General features: G+C 38.4%; 2 protein-coding genes across 6 annotated transcripts; both read right to left on the bottom strand.

The window, feature by feature from the left end:
- Positions 1-179: 179 nt before the first annotated feature.
- Positions 180-4,564, bottom strand: psmg2 (proteasome (prosome, macropain) assembly chaperone 2). Its single transcript, XM_078266971.1, has 7 exons — positions 4,350-4,564; positions 3,506-3,677; positions 2,927-2,985; positions 2,557-2,675; positions 2,285-2,464; positions 965-1,085; positions 180-777 (listed from the first exon to the last, which is right to left on the bottom strand). The coding sequence occupies exons 1-7, from the start codon at positions 4,404-4,406 to the stop codon at positions 697-699; spliced, it is 789 nt and encodes a 262-aa protein (XP_078123097.1). The 5' UTR covers positions 4,407-4,564; the 3' UTR covers positions 180-696.
- An 859-nt stretch (positions 4,565-5,423) lies between these two features.
- On the bottom strand, positions 5,424-9,277 carry LOC144529346 (putative 2-ketogluconate reductase). 5 transcript variants are annotated; one of them, XM_078268370.1, is made up of 7 exons: positions 9,232-9,277; positions 8,701-8,788; positions 7,820-8,198; positions 7,346-7,514; positions 6,882-7,060; positions 6,672-6,768; positions 5,424-5,948 (listed from the first exon to the last, which is right to left on the bottom strand). In XM_078268370.1, the coding sequence occupies exons 3-7, from the start codon at positions 8,193-8,195 to the stop codon at positions 5,792-5,794; spliced, it is 978 nt and encodes a 325-aa protein (XP_078124496.1). In that variant the 5' UTR covers positions 8,196-8,198; positions 8,701-8,788; positions 9,232-9,277; the 3' UTR covers positions 5,424-5,791. The 5 variants fall into 5 exon arrangements, with proteins under 5 accessions (XP_078124496.1, XP_078124497.1, XP_078124498.1 ...); XM_078268371.1 differs by having other exon boundaries at positions 8,701-8,742; XM_078268372.1 differs by lacking the exon at positions 9,232-9,277 and adding an exon at positions 9,101-9,209.
- Between the last annotated feature and the right edge of the window lie 7,620 nt (positions 9,278-16,897).

The following is a 16,897-nucleotide window of genomic DNA, read 5'->3' as shown; positions in this document are numbered from 1 at the left end:
CTAAGCAAATATTTGTTAATGGCATAATATATGTAATATTTTAAATAGCTTTTTAGGGGAAGCAGAGCCAAACCTTCATTTTATGATTCCCCCTTAAAATTGCAGAACATTCCTTTCCCACAAGCAGTGCTACACAGAAACCACCCAAAACAATGATGCAGACAGAAAGGAAAACCACAAACTTGGCAGAACAGCTTTATAAAGTAAACATATTAATCAGAGTGCTGCCTTGTTACCACTATGAAATTGTTGTAACATGTTTGTAGAAAAGAATCAAATTACAGAGAGGCGGGACTGCCAGGAATACAGAATGGCACCTGGCCAACTACTTTCAGTTAGGCAGGTGGGGGCAGGGTCCGGTGAGAGTAACTTAATCAAAGTCTTAATCATTAGATAAATTCACACTGGATTCTTATCGCAATGTTTTACTGGAAAAAAAAACATTTAAATGCTGCAATACAAGGAAATAGTATTCCAGAAGTGCACGTTTGGGTCAATTCCTGTACATGACATAATGTTTGTACATTTAAAGATTATTCTCAAAATAAAGGAGTGGTAGGGTTCTTGTGGGGTCAGTTTACAACTAAGTTTTAGATCCAGACCAAGTAAACTCAATATAATACATATATAAGACTTTGCTGCAGTCCCCATGATGCTAATTATGAGCTAAAATAGCAAAAACTAAATATGTGTGTATCAGAACAGTGCTGGAGGGATACCGCTGCCAAAAAGAAGACTCCAGGAAGTGGGGATCTTCCATTTGTTGGGCTTTTGGCTCTGAAATGTGAATCAGGCAAAACCATAATTAGAAAGTAATAGTCGCAAATCACACATTATAGTATATAGTGAGTTCTGAAACAAACTAAGCATGTTGCCCAACATGACAGAATACTTTTCTTAAACAAGTTTAAAGTCTCTGCAACTTTATTTCTGTAACCTAACTGTGTATGTAAGGCTGTCTTACAGGATTTTCCAGCAGATGAAGCCAGTTGTTGAGGTGGTTGACAAGCGTGAAGGCATCTGGGATGTTGTCGCCTTCTGAACAGAAGAGCAGCAACACAGCCAGAGGGAGATCTTCTGCACAGCTGAACACAACATCCAGCACACATGGTCAAACATGGTAAAACAACCCTGATCAAAACCTATTACAGGGTGGTTTCAGCGTGATGAATTAAAAAAATATTGTAGTAGAGAAAGTGTGTTTTGATATTATCCAGTAGCAGTATGCTAGAATTGTACAGAAGGGCAACTCTTTCATAATTATGACTGAGCATCTTGTTATTATGAGAAAGAATACAGACATGGTTAACAGTCAACACATGGTAGCACGTCACATGCTGCTTGCAACACACACACACACACACACACACACACACACACACACACACACAGCTGGTGAACAATTATGACTGCATTTAATGAGTAAATTATATCAGGATGCAACATAACCGGCTCAACGTTCAGTTTGTTGCTGTATTTGGTTAATTATACAGAACCATGACCCCTGTCTCACAGACAGGGCAGTTACAACCCTATTTGTACTTCTTAGAACCTCTAAAATGAGCCTCAACTTTAAAGTGCTCATATTATGCATTTTCAGGTTCATAATTGTATTTAGAGGTTGTACCAGAATAGGTTTATGTGGTTTAATTTTATAATTATGCTTTTTGGCTTTTCCCCTTTCCTTTATTGTGTTATATATCTTTTTGTGCATGTTATAGGTTTACAAAGTGAAAAAGCCCAAAGTCCACAAAGGGACTTACCATCTCCAACAGAAAACACTGTTCACAAACTGCTCCAAACAGCTCTATTGTAGTCCAGCCTTTACTTCCATGACGAACGTGCGTCACTTTGTAACACACATTACAATGCTCACCTAGCTGCTAGCGTGGCACGCCCTCATATTCTGCAACTGACAAGCTAGCAGTACTTACTACACATGTGCGACTCCCAACAAAGATGGAACAAAAGTGAGATGCCTCACTCTGTAGCTTAAACAGAGAGCTCAACACACACAGTGAAAAGAAGAGCTGCAGCAATGTGCAGTACATCAAATATATGGTGTTTTCTAAAAATTAAACCATATAAACCTATTCTGGTACAACCTCTAAATACAATTATGAACCTGGAAATGAGCATAATATGAGCACTTTAAAAATAAATAAAAATGCACACAAATAATCCATCTAAAATGTATATTTGTGTTCTTTCAGATAAATCATGATATGAGGTCTGTATGAAGTTGCCAACAGGCAGATGCAGCTCTCTCTCTCTCTATCGATACCTGTCTGTGTAAAGTCCTTTGGTTATGCCTCCTCCGGGGATGTAGAGGCGTGGCTCTGTGTTGGCGTCTGTCAATCCTGGGAAGGCCGACACTCGCTCCATCTCCTTCCAGCCAAGGTCCTTCAAAGCATCCGCACTCACCTTCAGCAGGGACGGAGTGACCAGGTACCTCAAAGGAGTGCTAACATGGACACAAATATGTTAGCAGAGATCATTGCAAACAGCAAAGGCAAAGAAATGCAGCGATGATGTGAAGTCCATGGTTGGAAGTACCCTTGCAGCTGTTGGTCATCCCTCTGGTAGGCGTGGCTGCTGGACAGAACTACAGTCCTAGAGAACCCGCTGGCTTTGATCCAAGACACGAGCAACTGACGGAACTTTTTGGATTTTGTCTGCAATTAAAACAAAGGTTCGAGCCACAAATACAGTAAATACACCCACTCCATTCTAGGTCCATGGAAACACAAACTACATCATCATCATACATAAATGTGTAGTTCATGCTCTCTTAAAACATATCTCAGCTTAAAAAAAACTAGATTATACAATTGAAAAGGTAGGCCTCAAACTCAAGAAACCACTCATTTAGGTCATAAAAAAATGAAGAATCACCTCATGCCGATATGCAACAGACTGGTTTTACCTGAATAATTGGCGCTCTGATTTGAAGAACTGCCATCTTTAGTTCTGCTGCTGTGTAAACTGTTGATGAGGAAAGGTTAACAGATTAATTGTGAGTTAGTTTTTTGTAATGTGCTGGGTTTCTTTTTAACTTCACAGCAGTGACAAATTACACTGCTGACACTCTCACAATTTATTCACAGTGTGCCGACACTCATTGAGACCCTGTTTTGGTCTATTCGGTAAAGAAGCACCATTCAGTCTTCATTTTAGTCTTTGACAACCAATGACTTTGGGAGAATGTAGAGTAACACAATAAGACAACTGGACCAGAAGACACTGACAGGAGACATGGCCTGTTTATCAAACAGTACAACACATTTAACACTAATAGCTTTCAGTACAGATTAGTGTTTTTGGCTACACATGCATATTAGCAAACTATACTTGCACAGACAAATTAAAGTTAGTATTAGTTATATTAGCAGACTTGAATGGATAACAAAGTACCTCAAACAGGCCCTCAGTGCTGGTTTAATAGAGAACATACTTCACAGATGAAATTTGCACATTTATTTTGTATTATTTACTTAGATGGTACCTTCTGCAGGGGTGTGCAGCTCCTCAGCATCTCCTTTGCAGGTAGCGTACGGGTTGTTTCCAGTCATGGGAATGAGACAGTCTGTGTGTATGTAGCCAACTCTGCTCATGTTGAGAGTGGACACAATGAGGTCCACAGCCAGCTGGCCCACATTCCCAACAGCCACTGCTGGCTGGTGGGGAGAATACAACTATGAATTGTTTCATTCTTTTTTTCGTGCAAAAATCCAGCTGCATTTCATGGTTTAGTAACGAATTGCAGCCCTATATAAAAAAGGTAAATGGTGATAACATAAATGAAAATACATGAGTAATAAAAATCTAATGATATAACATTTGACAGTATTAACAGTCACATTTATCTGCATTGAGTACTTTTGATACGCTCGTACTTTTAACTTTTACTTTGCAGGACTTACATTTGTAATTGAGTATTCTAACAGTTTTAGTATTAGTACTCTGTGATTCTGGGCTATATATGTAAATCAAATTGACATGACTTGGACTTGACTCTAGTCGCATTAAATAACTAAAACTGTACCATCTTTTGGGACTTGAAGAATCTGTATTTTTATAATAATCGGGTGGGGGTTTCCGATTCTTCAATGTAACTGTTACAATATGCCCCACCTCCATCCAATACAAGTCAGTATAGCAAACTGGCACTGACAAAACTTTGCGGGATATTTGTCCGGTAAAACCTTGCGTCTAAACCAAAACTACAAGGCGTAAGCACTGACTCATTAATAATAACACACATTGTGCAAGGCAGCCATGAAATCAACACGTAGCTATATTTTTGCCTCTGTCAAAGTGAAACCACAAACTCCAGATGTGTCACTCACCATGACGAGGGTGAAATCTTTGAAGGAGGGCGGTGCGTTTTGCGAAGAGATAAACATGGTGCCGTTTAGCTACCAGACACACAGAGCCAAACAGATACTGAGTAAGAGATTTAAATGTAATTATACTATGTTCTCCAGGAAGTTTTCGCTTCTATTTTCATGCCTGATTGCTGCTTGTGAGGACCTTCTGACTCGGCGTCGATTGTTGATGATTGAGCGACTTTAGGGCCTCCTGTGAATGCCTGAGTATCTGTGAAGGTTTATTTCTGAAAAAAATATTTAGTAAAGGTCTGTAACGGCTGTCACAATCTGTGTTTATCGGTCTATGTATCTCCTTTAGGATAAATATTTGAAATAGTGTTTTAGGAGTTTCTATTACAATCAGGCATATTCACTGCAGCTCCACAAAGATTTCTTGCGTAGTAGAGATCTGCAACCCCACTTCCCCCTAAATTTTAAACATTACATTTTAAACACAACTACTACATTTACAATACTACTACTACTGCTTACAAATTACTGCTTACAAATACAAATTATATATATATATAAAATTTGTATTGTAGTAGTAGTAGCAGCAGTGTATCTATATATATATATATATATATATATATATATATATTTATATATATATATATATAAGGATTTACTGCAAACAGGGTAAAGAGCATCAAAATATACTTAAAAGTAAAAGTACTGCAGAATGCCCATTTCAGAATTTCTGCTTATTGTACCTATGTGTTTGTAGTACTCTATTTCCTCAATGCATCAAGATAATTACATTCTTTCATGTTTTTTCAAACATGTAGAGGAACCCCCTGCCCATTGTTACACTAAATTAGGGGTCAATCAGAGCTTGCATTAAGAAATTACTTGAGTTTAGATGTATCATCTTCCTTTCACCTTGGCTTTATTTTGAATTAATGTTATTTATGGGGTGTGCCAATATCTGTCAGTTTAACCACTTTTGCAGTAAATGTATTTCATATGTGGGAGATCTAAAAGAATATGAACATTTGCAAGCATGTTGTGCTTTGTTTTACATCTGGTAGGGGTCATGAAGGTCAAGTGTGCCAGGTGCAAAATTTGTGGTAGCTTTATTATCTTTCTTTTTTTGTTGGTGAAGCATGTACATATACTTTGTATTTTAATGTCACAGTCATTCAGTATAACTAAGTTGTTATGCTACACTAAAGTACACTTAACGTTAAAATCCTCATGTAATCATGTAATTTCTAACATGTATTGTTGTTTACAGACAAGTGACATTAAACATTTGCTAACTGATACATTTTATTAATCTTAATATAACAAATCATCATTTTTATCAAGGTAATTGTGGTAGAGCTTTAGACAGAACGGTCAAACAGCTAATGTATGTACTTCATTTTGCAATAGGAAACCATTTCTTACTACAGACAGTTGAGGTACTATCAGTGAAGTCATTTTGGTTTGACTTCATTGGGAATAGTTTGGCCTTTCAGTGCAGCCATAGCATTTTCTACCATCCTCTGCACCATCCTTCTTGTTGTAGTGTAGGTGTTGGTGCCAACGTGGGGGGTGATCAGCACATTAGGAAGGCCAAGGAGAGGATGATCCCTGCACAAGATGGAGAAGAGGAGTTGTAAGGAACCAAGTTGGTTGAGTGATGGCAAATGTTAAATTCTGCTTCCTTTCACTATTAGCTGCTTGTTACAGCCGAATGGTTGATGAGAGTGAAGTTCCGTTCCAGAAAACCAAAACAACAAGCTAAAAGACGCTAAAAACGTCGTAGAGCTGTACAGAGCTACAGGGTGATACTTCTCTGTACGTTCGTGACAAGTGACATCTTTCTCATACATTTGATCCATAAAAACACTGCCTAGTGCAGCTTTGAAGAACATTGACATAATAATTTATACTTGTAGTAGAAATACAAAAAGAAATATTCTTGACCCCCAAATGAAAACAGTATCTTATTTTATATTTATGAATGAAACTGGCTTTGATCTGTATGAAACTTGTTTGCCAGCAGCCTACATACTGTGTTCCTCTGTGATCTATTGATGTGACAAGGTTGATATTTGTACAGTTAAGTGAGACTATGTAACTTTTGCTGGGAATTGACTCAGTAATGTTGTTGTAATTTAAAAGTACCCGCATCATTTTGTTATCTAAAGTAAGACTGTAGTAGCAAAACTCCTTAGTGTACTGAACTGAGCAAGAGTATGTTTTATTGCTCATGGGTACTACAAAAAAAAATTTGAAAAAGGAAGGATGTTCTTCTTATAAAAGTTACACAGTCTTACTTTAATGAACTGTGATTGGAGAGTGTGGTGAGACCTTGGTAGAGGTTCAGGGTGAGTCACGTCTAATGCCGCCGCACGAATTGTTCCAGACTGCAGAGCCTTGACTAAAGCATCCTGGTCCACAACCAGACCTGAGGCATGAAGGGTCCAAACGTGCATTAAACATCAGTGTTTCAGAATAATGTCACAGTAGTGTAATTCTTTAACCAAGATTAGTGAAGTCTAGGAAACACATTATCCTCACCTCTGCTGATGTTGACCAGTGTTGCTGTGGGTTTCATGAGGGACAGCTCTCTGTGGCTGATCAGGCCTGTGGTTTCAGGGGTCAGGTTGACCGCCAGCACGACGAAGTCCGACGCTTTCAGCAGGTCATCCATGTTGTCATGGTAACTCGCACCCACTGCCTGCTCATCTTCAACACTCCTAAACAGCACATAGAAAAGCTGAAGCTGACCATTACCACCGTCTCATTTATTCATTGCTTTATAATATCTGGTTATAGTAGTGAGTACAGACGTTGGCAAAGCTTTTTTTCATCCATTATTGGATCTTGACATATTATTTCATCCCAAAATTGTCATAAATCATTTTTTCCCCTAACTTTATTTTTTGGCTGTACAACAGATATACAGTTTCTGGAATTATGCCTGTATTTGATATGACATTTCTAAATAAACCAAAAGAACTATTTTGTCATACAAGTTTTACCTCCTACTCCTGTTGTGATACAGGATCTTCATGTCAAACCCTTTGCCTCTTTGAGCAATTTTGCAGCCAATGTGTCCCATTCCAATAATACCCAGCGTCGACCCTGTGACTTCAACTCCCATCTGGCATTGTGTATGCGTGGTGTTGGAGTTAACGGCTATTTGGTGACCTATGGAAAATCAGGACATTCCCTTAAAAAAGTTTTTTTTTATTATGACCAATGCCACATTGACGAGCATACTGCCTCTTGTTTGGCCTCCTGCGACAAAAAATGTATGAGCACATAATGTTTAGTTTTTTTTTTTGTCAGACTTGCTCTCAAAGCTGTAGGCTATAAGTGGAAAAAGCTGAAAGTCTTAGTTTTGTAATTGTAAGGATTCACTTAAACTTTGACCTTGGGAGTCTTAGGATACATGGCGTCCTTCAGATTGTAAAGCCCTTTTAAGAAAATGTATGATTTTGGTCTTGACTCACCTTCAACGATATTGCGTGCCGATGCCAGAAGCAGACCCATTGCAATATCAGCAGTGGCATCGCTCACCACACCAGGCGTGTTGGTCACCTTCACTCCCAGACTGGTGATGTACGACACATCCAGGTGGTCGATGCCCACTCCTCCGTTGGCGACTACCTTCAGCGAGGGAAGTGAACTGAGCAGCGCAGGCTCGGGTGCGGGAAGGGCGTTCCACACAAACATGGCCTGGATTTTAGGACCGTGCAGCAGAGGGTTTTGAAGGAAATCTTTGTGGCAGATGATTTGGAAATGTTGTTTCATTATGTCAGTAACCTCTTCGATGTAACCTTGTCCGCCCACTTCTGAGATCAGAGCCCATGGCTTGTTGTCCTCCATTACCTGATGGAATAAAACACAAGTCAAAGAGGGGACAGAGGTGGAGTATATGGTGTCTGAAAATGCCCCGCCCCATCCATGACCTACAGAAACATGTTGGCTTGTTGATTTCTAACACTGCACTGTAACTTTTATTCTTGTATTTTATACCTGTCCTATTCTATTATAGCTTGTTTTTATTTTCTATTCCCTTTAATTAATGTATTTAATTGTTTTAATTGCTGTTTAATGTTTTATTTAAAGCACTTTGAATTGCCTTGTTGCTGAAATGTGCTAATAAATAAATAAATAAATAAATAAAGTTGCCTTGCCTCTAGAGTCAAATCCATTCTTATTAATGAAATATGAATAAACTTCAGCCTCTTTTTGTTCATGTTAAACAGCTATTTTGTATGTAAATCGTTTCTGTATTTATGGTTTATTCATATTATTGTTTAATATGTTCATGTTTATGTATGCACCAAGCCACCAACCACCAAGGCAATTTCCTATAAGTGTTACTTACTTAGACTTAGACTTCTCTTTATTGATCCTTTTAGGATGACTCCTGCAAGGAAATTGGATTTCCAGCAGCAGATTTCAGCTTACAAACACTTGTATAGAAAATAAAGAGGTAGAAAAATACAGTATAGAAAATACAGTATAGGAATAACAATAACAATAAACTTTTAGCTATAAATAGGAAGTAAACAAAAAGTAAATAAATAAACAAGTTAACAGTAAAACAAAAAACTATAGATAAATAAAGATAAATATATAGGACTGTGTATGGCATTGTGTTATTATACAGTGACTAAATGACATTTAGCATAAATTAGCAGTTAAGAGCAGTTAGAGTGTCCAGTTATGTATATGAGTAGATTATTAATTAAATTGCACAGTGAACGAGTGAGTGAGAGATTTACTTGGCAATAAATCCTTTTCTGATTCTGAACTCTCAACAACAACCAGTTACACATTCAAAAGTCACGATTAATGAGAATCAGTAGGACCTTAAAAACTTGCAAAAATTGGGAATAGACCGGACGTTACTCACAAGTGATCCTTGTTTGATTTCCCTCTGCTCTTGAACCAGGAAGAACTACAAGGGTATGTGGATGATTTCAAAATAAGAGCCTTTTTCAACACTACTACTATTGCTCATATCCTTCTCCTTCTATTACTGCCCTACAATATAATGAAATTATAACAATATTACTACTACTACTACTACTACTACTACTACTACTACTACTACTACTACTACTAATAATAATAATAACAATAATAATATTAATAATAATAACAATAATAATAAGTTGGTGTTTCAAAATAATCCAGGCCATAGATAGCCTATTTTACTTTTTTGGGTTATTAAGAAATGCCAAACACAGTGATATTAGTAACGTTGCAGAAACATGCATGAACAGAGACTGATGTCCATAAACCTGTTGCCCCTGCTGGGACACCCTGCAGGATGGCACAATACTTGGGTCAGGAGGTTCAGCAACACCATCCTGTTTAATGTCTCACCTGATTGGAAAGGTTGAGAGGTGTGGACTTTATTTTAGGCATCTGTATTAAATTTGAATTGTCAAGCCCAATCTGAGATAACACTGATGACATCATTATGACATCATTAAGGTTATTTTTTCAGACTTTTAGAAAGCTCCATTCAGAGCCACAGAGGACATGATGCAACTGTTCTCACACAGTACTCCTTGTGACAAGTAAACTGAGCATGGTCATGATTGGTGGAGTGTCCCTTTAAGTTGAATTTGGTTGCACTTAACTAATTCAAGTTACACTTAAAGTCTGTGTTTCAATGTAATATTAGTATAATTTTGATTTTAACTTACCATTACCCCTGGACCGTAATTCAGCCTGAAATCTGTCCTGCACCAAACACTCCTTCATCTCTCCCTCCTCTCCTATAACTCTATAATGTTAAACACTTAATTGCTTTGCACCACAATGATTATATGAATATAAGAGCCCTGCACCCTGCATCTTCTTCCCCCAACCAAAGTTTGTATCCTGCATATCCCCCCAAATACTTGTGAACTGTATATTGCAAACCTTTTTGTGTTGCAGTTGGCATACGGATCGGTGCATGTTTGTCACATTTAGGATCTGGGACGCTTGTGCTGGACCCCACAGTCTCCTCACACACTGGACATAGCAGACACTTTGCATTCTGGCTGGCAAATTCATGATATTGTCAATATAGAGTTTAATTATGTTAAAAATAAAAACAAAAAAACATGAGCACAGCATTAATGCTTATCTGTAAATAGGCCTATAGATTAAGATGATTAAAGAGGCAATCAATAAAAAGAATCCTCAAGAGATTTAACATAAAACAGAGGGAAGTAAAGTGTTACAAATGTGTCATAAATGTGTCATACATACTGTATGTAAAAGGTGCATGCAGTAAAAGTCCATAGGTCAAATTGCTATCATAAATTATTAACTTGTGGGTCAACTAAAGAATCCAAAACAAACCTGTGTGTGTGTGTGTGTGTGTGTGTTGAAAAAGAAAATGCATTAAATGATCCAAAAATATTTGATGCACGTAGTGGTGAAATGGCATCGAATTTGAATTTCACTTAATGTTAGTTGAGTTCTCACCTTCAGCTGGAGCTTGAGGAGTTTTTCTCCACCCTTCTGCTTCCTGACTCTCAGTTATGAGGAGTGCAAACGGAGGGGGTGAAGTAAGACATTTAGCTGGTCTTTGATAATATTCAACCTCCTGTTTGCTGTAGATGAAAAGATGAAACTTGAGAAGCTGATATGAAAGCAGCACAGAGGGCTGTCTACACCCGGTGGCAAAGGAAGGACAGGAAAAGAGGAATTCATAAGGCTCAGTGGCCGAGCAGGCAAAAGCTTCAGGGTGGTGATTGCACAAGACTGACAAGACCAACGGTCCAAAACTTGAGAAAAATATCCTCCATGGGCAAGTTAAGCAACTGTAGCAGCAAATAACAGTTGGAAAAGCAGAATATTAAAAAACAAAAGAGTAAATGTGGTTTGGTTACATGCATGAAAACTGACAGTTAACCAACTAAATTTATGACCACCATGTGCAAAAACTATGGATTCTAGCATCAACACAATGTGGAAAAGGTATAAGATTATGTAAGATTTGTACACTATGAAAGTGTGGAGTAATATGAATTACGAACATCTATTAATCACATGCAAATTATAACAATAAGAGAATTTTGTGAATATGAGAAATGATAATAACATTCAGATGAGTAAAACGTGTATAAATTCACGTAGATAAGTTCCAAAAAGACAGCCACGTGTGGGGTTGCTACCCAGCTCTATTAATGTACTAACAATTTTAACATGAAATAGTAATCTAAATGAGTGCTTTTTAACTTTTTGCAAGAAGCGTGCCTTTGATTTTTCTGAACTTTGTGTACCTTTCAAAGAGCACCTCTGTGATTTGTTCAAACTTCTGAGCACTCCAAACTTTTTTCTTCTAAAGTCATTGAGAAGTGTTTTGAAATGTAAAAAAAAAAGAAGAAAAATCCACAGTGCAGCAAACATTTGCTCAATCACAAGAAAGGAATCAACTTAATGTTCAATATGTTTGTTTGTGTATATATGCACCAATCACCAAGGCAAATTCCACGTAAGGTAACTACTGTGGCAATAAACTCATTTCTGATTCTGATTTATTTATACAGCTCTTTTTAAAACTCAACAGAAGAAGGGAGAAGAAAGACATACTTGTGCTGGAAAACTATCTAACTAAAAGTATAAAGTTAGATGGCAGAATCAAGTATATGGGGTTGGTGTGCAGGCTGCTGTTGGATGCAATTGTGGTCACTAGAATTTCAATACTTACAAAACTTACTTTAGTGTCACCAATTTAAGAAAGACCCTTTTACTCTAACCTACATTAGGACGCAAATGCCAGTTGAACATACAACCACTAGGTGACAGTAATACATTAACCTGTGGTGGCAGCACTGTGACTTCTTCACGTGTGTTTGAATGGGCCATTAAAGTAAAGAAATATGTGCAGGTTGTGGCCTTAGTCTGGACATGAGAGTGAGTTCATATAATGTTTCATCAGAAGGGTTTTTACAGGCCTGCAGAGGTGAAATAATTGAGTAGCTATTTCAGAAGAACATAGCAAGAAGTTACAAAGTTAAAAATTAAACAACAACAGATTCTTTTTCTGGCTCTTTGTTATCCCTGATGTAATCTTGTGATCTATCAAATTTATCTTGGTGCGGTCTCTATCCTCTATGTCGGGAAACATATTGTGTCAATAGGCCTTTCTCACTGCATGTCATAGTAGGAAAAGCCTCAGATGTTTCTAATAACTAACTAATGATGACTCTGTTTTATGTGTTCAGTGAGAGTGACAGCGAGCATGCATGATCTATACCAGGAACCTGAAATGATAGCAACTTAATGGAATTCAGCCATTGTTAATTATTTACACCTGTGTTGTTTCTACTGTGGCCTATAAGTCACACAGAGGTGAAGAGCATTTTATATAGCAAAGGAATAAACTATAGCCTTATAACACATTTAGCCGTTTGCTTTAAAATAGCTTATTTTAACTTTTAATTTAACATTCTGTAAATACATCATTTACAACACATTAACAGTGATTTACTATGTGTGTGTGTGTGTGTGTGTGTGTGTGTGTGTGTGTGTGTGTGTGTGTGTGTGTGTGTGTGTGTGTGTGTGTTTGTTCCTGCAACAAGCCAGAGCATCAGGGATGGTCACGTGTGCAAGGCAGTTGCAGATCAGCAGCTTACCTGTTTTCACTGTTAAGTAATCTCTCCACCTGAAAGCATCTGCTCCTCTTCATCTCCCTCTCCTCCCTGTAGCTCCTCATCCCTCCCTCTTTTCACTTCTCCTCTACACCTGTGTCTGTCGCTTCTCTTCACCTCTCCCATCTCCCCCTTCTTGCTTACTTGTCCACCCCTCTGTCATCTGCGCACTCCCCCAAACTTTCACCTCCACTCTTAACATTTTCTCATCCACCTTTCTTGTCCTTGCCTCCATCTTCTTCTCTTTTTAGATTTTTACCATCCCCTCCCATCCCCTCTCGTGCCTTTTTTTATGTCTCTCCTTCGTGCATCTGAGACTGCTTCCTCCTTTATTCGTTTATCTATACTGTCCAGGAGTCATTAAGGCTTTCATTAAGCTAGTTTAGATCTCCAGACAGCAGGTGGCCTTTTAGCAAAGTGCTGACTCACGTGTTAGACACAGAAATTATATCCCTGGTTCATCACATAGCATTTTGGATATTGTTGACTGTACTCTTCTCTGATTAAATAAGCAGACATGGAAGTGTGATCCATGTCACATCAGGAGGTCAAAGGGCAAGTTTTATTTTGTATTTTAAGGACAATGCATCACATTTCATTAAAGCATAGTTTTCAATACCACCCCTCCTAATAAACACTTCATGGCTCAGTACAACAGAACATGTTGTGTGGCGTGTCATGGTCTGATGTTGGTTCACAGTTGAGGACTTGATACCTGTGGTGTTACAGCTGTCACGCAACAGCACAACTTACTGCCGTGAGTCCACAGCCTCATCCTGACTCAGCTTATCGGCTCCACAGAGCTCTTTGAAGTCAAGGTGTTTGCTTTTCACTTTGCCTTTTCTGAGCAGATAAAAATAAAACTCCAAAACAATGCACATTTATAAATGGTGTTAACGCTGTGATGTCATATCTGCTTTCTTGTATTTTCTGGCAGAAGTCAATTGCAGTGAAACAAGACATGTATCTATTTATAACTCTTTTTCTACTGTCAGTTCCAGAGATAAACTAATAAAGTGATCTGGAAAGAGTCAGAAATGATGCAGGTTAATGCTAGTAATATTTTCCAACAATCAGCTAATTAAATGTTTCAATGAATTGAACCAGATACTAGAGTTCTGTTTTGGTGGCTTGTTTGGGGTGCTTGCATTTATCATTTTATATATGTAAATTAAGTTACATGTTGTTTACTTTGTGGGGGCATTTTTGCTTGCTGCAATCCTGCACATTATTGTGTCTTTTTAAAACTATAATCAATAGTTGGCACTTTTCCAAACATTAAACATATTTCCAGACCATGGTACCACTATACAGTGGGAGAAGTATTGAGATCCTTTACTTAAGTAAAAGTAACAATACAAGAGTGTGAAAATAGTAAATAAGTATTATCAGCAAAACAAATATTGTATTTGTTGTGTATTTGCCACTGTTGTCACATTTGTGCTAGTCTGGCTCAACAGATGTACATTGCTGGGATAAAGCCTGACATCCAGCACCCCTCTCTGCTGTCGGGGCTTAGCACCGCCCAGGATGGTTGTGATTAGTTTAAAGAAATACAAATAAACCAGAGTTTTTTCCCCCTTTCCCAGAATACGGTGTAGCCAGACCATACTCCCTCGCTGACACAGCGCTGGGGATAGGTCTGGCAATGCGAGACTATGTTTGTGTTTACATCTTGTGTCTTAATCCTGCTAAACCTGTTAGTGGACATCTGCAGGATATTATGTTTCTGACCAAAAAAACGGTTTGGTATGTGCTGAAAAAAAAGTGCATGTCTTCTGTCTTCAGGCTTCCCACATAGGGTTTTTTTCTCCTGGGATGTTACTGGACAAGTGTGCTGTTGTTTTGTAGGAGTACAACAGAGTGTTCACACCAGTGTCTTCTTAATGGTTCTGAAGAAGCTCCACATGCAACTCTCAGCATGTCCTGGTTGAGAATAAATTCCCCTGCTGGGTATAATCCAGTCAGCTTGAGCATTAGTCTGCTACTCATGACGCACAGGTCGACTCAGTAGAGCCGTCCTTGTTCTCTGACTGCTGTCAGATCACCTGCTCCTCTCTGATGTCCAGTGACACATGCTTTGTCTTTTGATACAGGTGACACCTTCAGTATACACTAAATACATATAAAACCACTTTTATTGCAGATCATAATAGCACATATTGTTCAGTAATTTTGCAGAGTCAGTATAAGAAACTTGAAAATGAGAACTGCAACAGAAACAGTAACAACGTCATGATGATGCAGTCTTCATCTTTTGTAGTGGAGAACTTTTGAAAGTGTAACTTTTAAGAGGCCTTTGCTCAATAAGATCACAATCCTCAGCCAGGGGATGGCTGCCAGAGAGCTTAACTCAGCTCGAAACTTCGGCCACACTCCTCAGCGGGTTCAGAGCAGCACAAGGTTTGCTCTGTGTGGTTAGATAACAGATCAGCGAGAAGAGGTGTTTGGTCATCTACTGTGCAGCTCAGTGACTTCTTCATCCAGCAACAGCTACTTAGCCTCGTCTTATAGCCGCCGTTACATAATAATGGAGTCTGTGCAGAGCCATGGGCCGGCTGAGTTAGAAGTTCTGCAGTTCAAAGCATCTTGGCGTTTGTACTGTGGCAGGCTGGTGCGTGTGTGTGTGTGTGTGTGTGTGTGTGTGTGTGTGTGTGTGTGTGTGTGTGTGTGTGTGTGTGTGTGTGTATAGATGAGTGCAGAGTTGGGGATTGCTCTCCAGTCAGATCAATGCTATCAGGCAAACCTATTAGTCAGAGGTTGCAGTGCTAGCTCCACAGTACTCAGGGACTCTCCCTCAGGGTCCAACTTACTGATGAGCTCTCTCACTTCTGTTGAGAGTGAGTAACAATGTTGAATGTTAAAGTCAACGACATGAGAATCACAGCATTATAATGTCAAACAATGCTACCATGGCACGGAACTACTCACCTGAAACTGCATTGGTACAGGCGTCAGAGTCACTCATGACCTAAGTTCAATCATTAAAATGGATTTATTGACCTTTCATATACGCTTTTGTATTTGTTTCCTTGTATATTTGCTTTGTTGTTTGAAATATGCAAGTTCTCTAGTTGTCATTGAGGACATTGAACAATGTCATGAGGCAGAAACCAATGTTACAGACAACAACAAGACAAAACCAGTAACATCTAAGGTTTTATGAGATTTGTGTAATACTTATCATGATCACAGATTGCATGGCACTCCTTGTACAGTATTGTTTTCGAAAACTGGATGTTAATGTTTTCTGTCATGGTTTAAAATATATGTTTGCTCATTCATCATTTGTTCCTGTTTGCTTGTTTATACTTTGTATGTAACTCTGCTGTCATTTCAGACCCTGCCACTCCCATCAGTAGATTAACCTCACCTGCTCATCCTCCCCACTCACCTGTTCCCAGTACATTAACCAGTCACTTCCATTCACCCCTGCCACATTGTCTCTGTGCTTTATACCTTAGCTTTCCAGCATTTAGTTTATTGTTCAACCTTTTTCTCAGCAAGCAGGAGGGGTTCTCTGTGTACTTTATAAGGCCATTAAGAATACGGGCTGAATAAGCCCGGTGGCTTTGACTTCCACTAATCATTTCAGCCAAAGCATGGCTCCCAATATGCCTGCAAGGGAACATAAACCATGAACTCTCTCATCATTATCATGCAATACTACTAAACAATAAATAAGCTTATTGTGAAGTCCCTCTAACAGAACATATCAACTAGAGGTAATATAAGTGAATACAAAGAAAGAAAAAGTCTACAACTATTTATCTTTATCATATGAATTCTTGCAAAGCACAAGGTTGCAAATACTCCTCATTAGGGAAAAACAGCAAGGTGGAAAAAATACACAATGCATGCAAAACTATGGTTAGAGAATGCATTTGCATTAAATTACATTTGCATTAAACTTCATTATTG

The sequence above is a fragment of the Sander vitreus genome, chromosome 14 (assembly GCF_031162955.1).
Source record: "Sander vitreus isolate 19-12246 chromosome 14, sanVit1, whole genome shotgun sequence".
NCBI classification, from domain to species: Eukaryota; Metazoa; Chordata; class Actinopteri; order Perciformes; family Percidae; genus Sander; species Sander vitreus.
Note: the sequence above shows the minus strand (reverse complement) of the source record. Positions and strands in the feature narration are given on the sequence as shown.

Bases quoted from the DNA above. Each gene is read 5' to 3' on its own strand.
- LOC144529346 (XM_078268370.1), bottom strand. From the start codon at position 8,195: ATGGAGGACAACAAGCCATGGGCTCTGATCTCAGAAGTGGGCGGACAA. The intron at 7,515-7,819 runs GTGAGTCAAGAC...GATTTTCCATAG, and splicing joins GGCACGCAATATCGTTGAAG to GTCACCAAATAGCCGTTAAC. The intron at 5,949-6,671 runs GTCTCACCACAC...CATCTTGTGCAG, and splicing joins CACCCTGAACCTCTACCAAG to GGATCATCCTCTCCTTGGCC.
- psmg2 (XM_078266971.1), bottom strand. From the start codon at position 4,406: ATGTTTATCTCTTCGCAAAACGCACCGCCCTCCTTCAAAGATTTCACC. The intron at 3,678-4,349 runs GTGAGTGACACA...TCTCCCCACCAG, and splicing joins AAGATTTCACCCTCGTCATG to CCAGCAGTGGCTGTTGGGAA. The intron at 2,986-3,505 runs GTACCATCTAAG...CCTCATCAACAG, and splicing joins GCTGCACACCCCTGCAGAAG to TTTACACAGCAGCAGAACTA.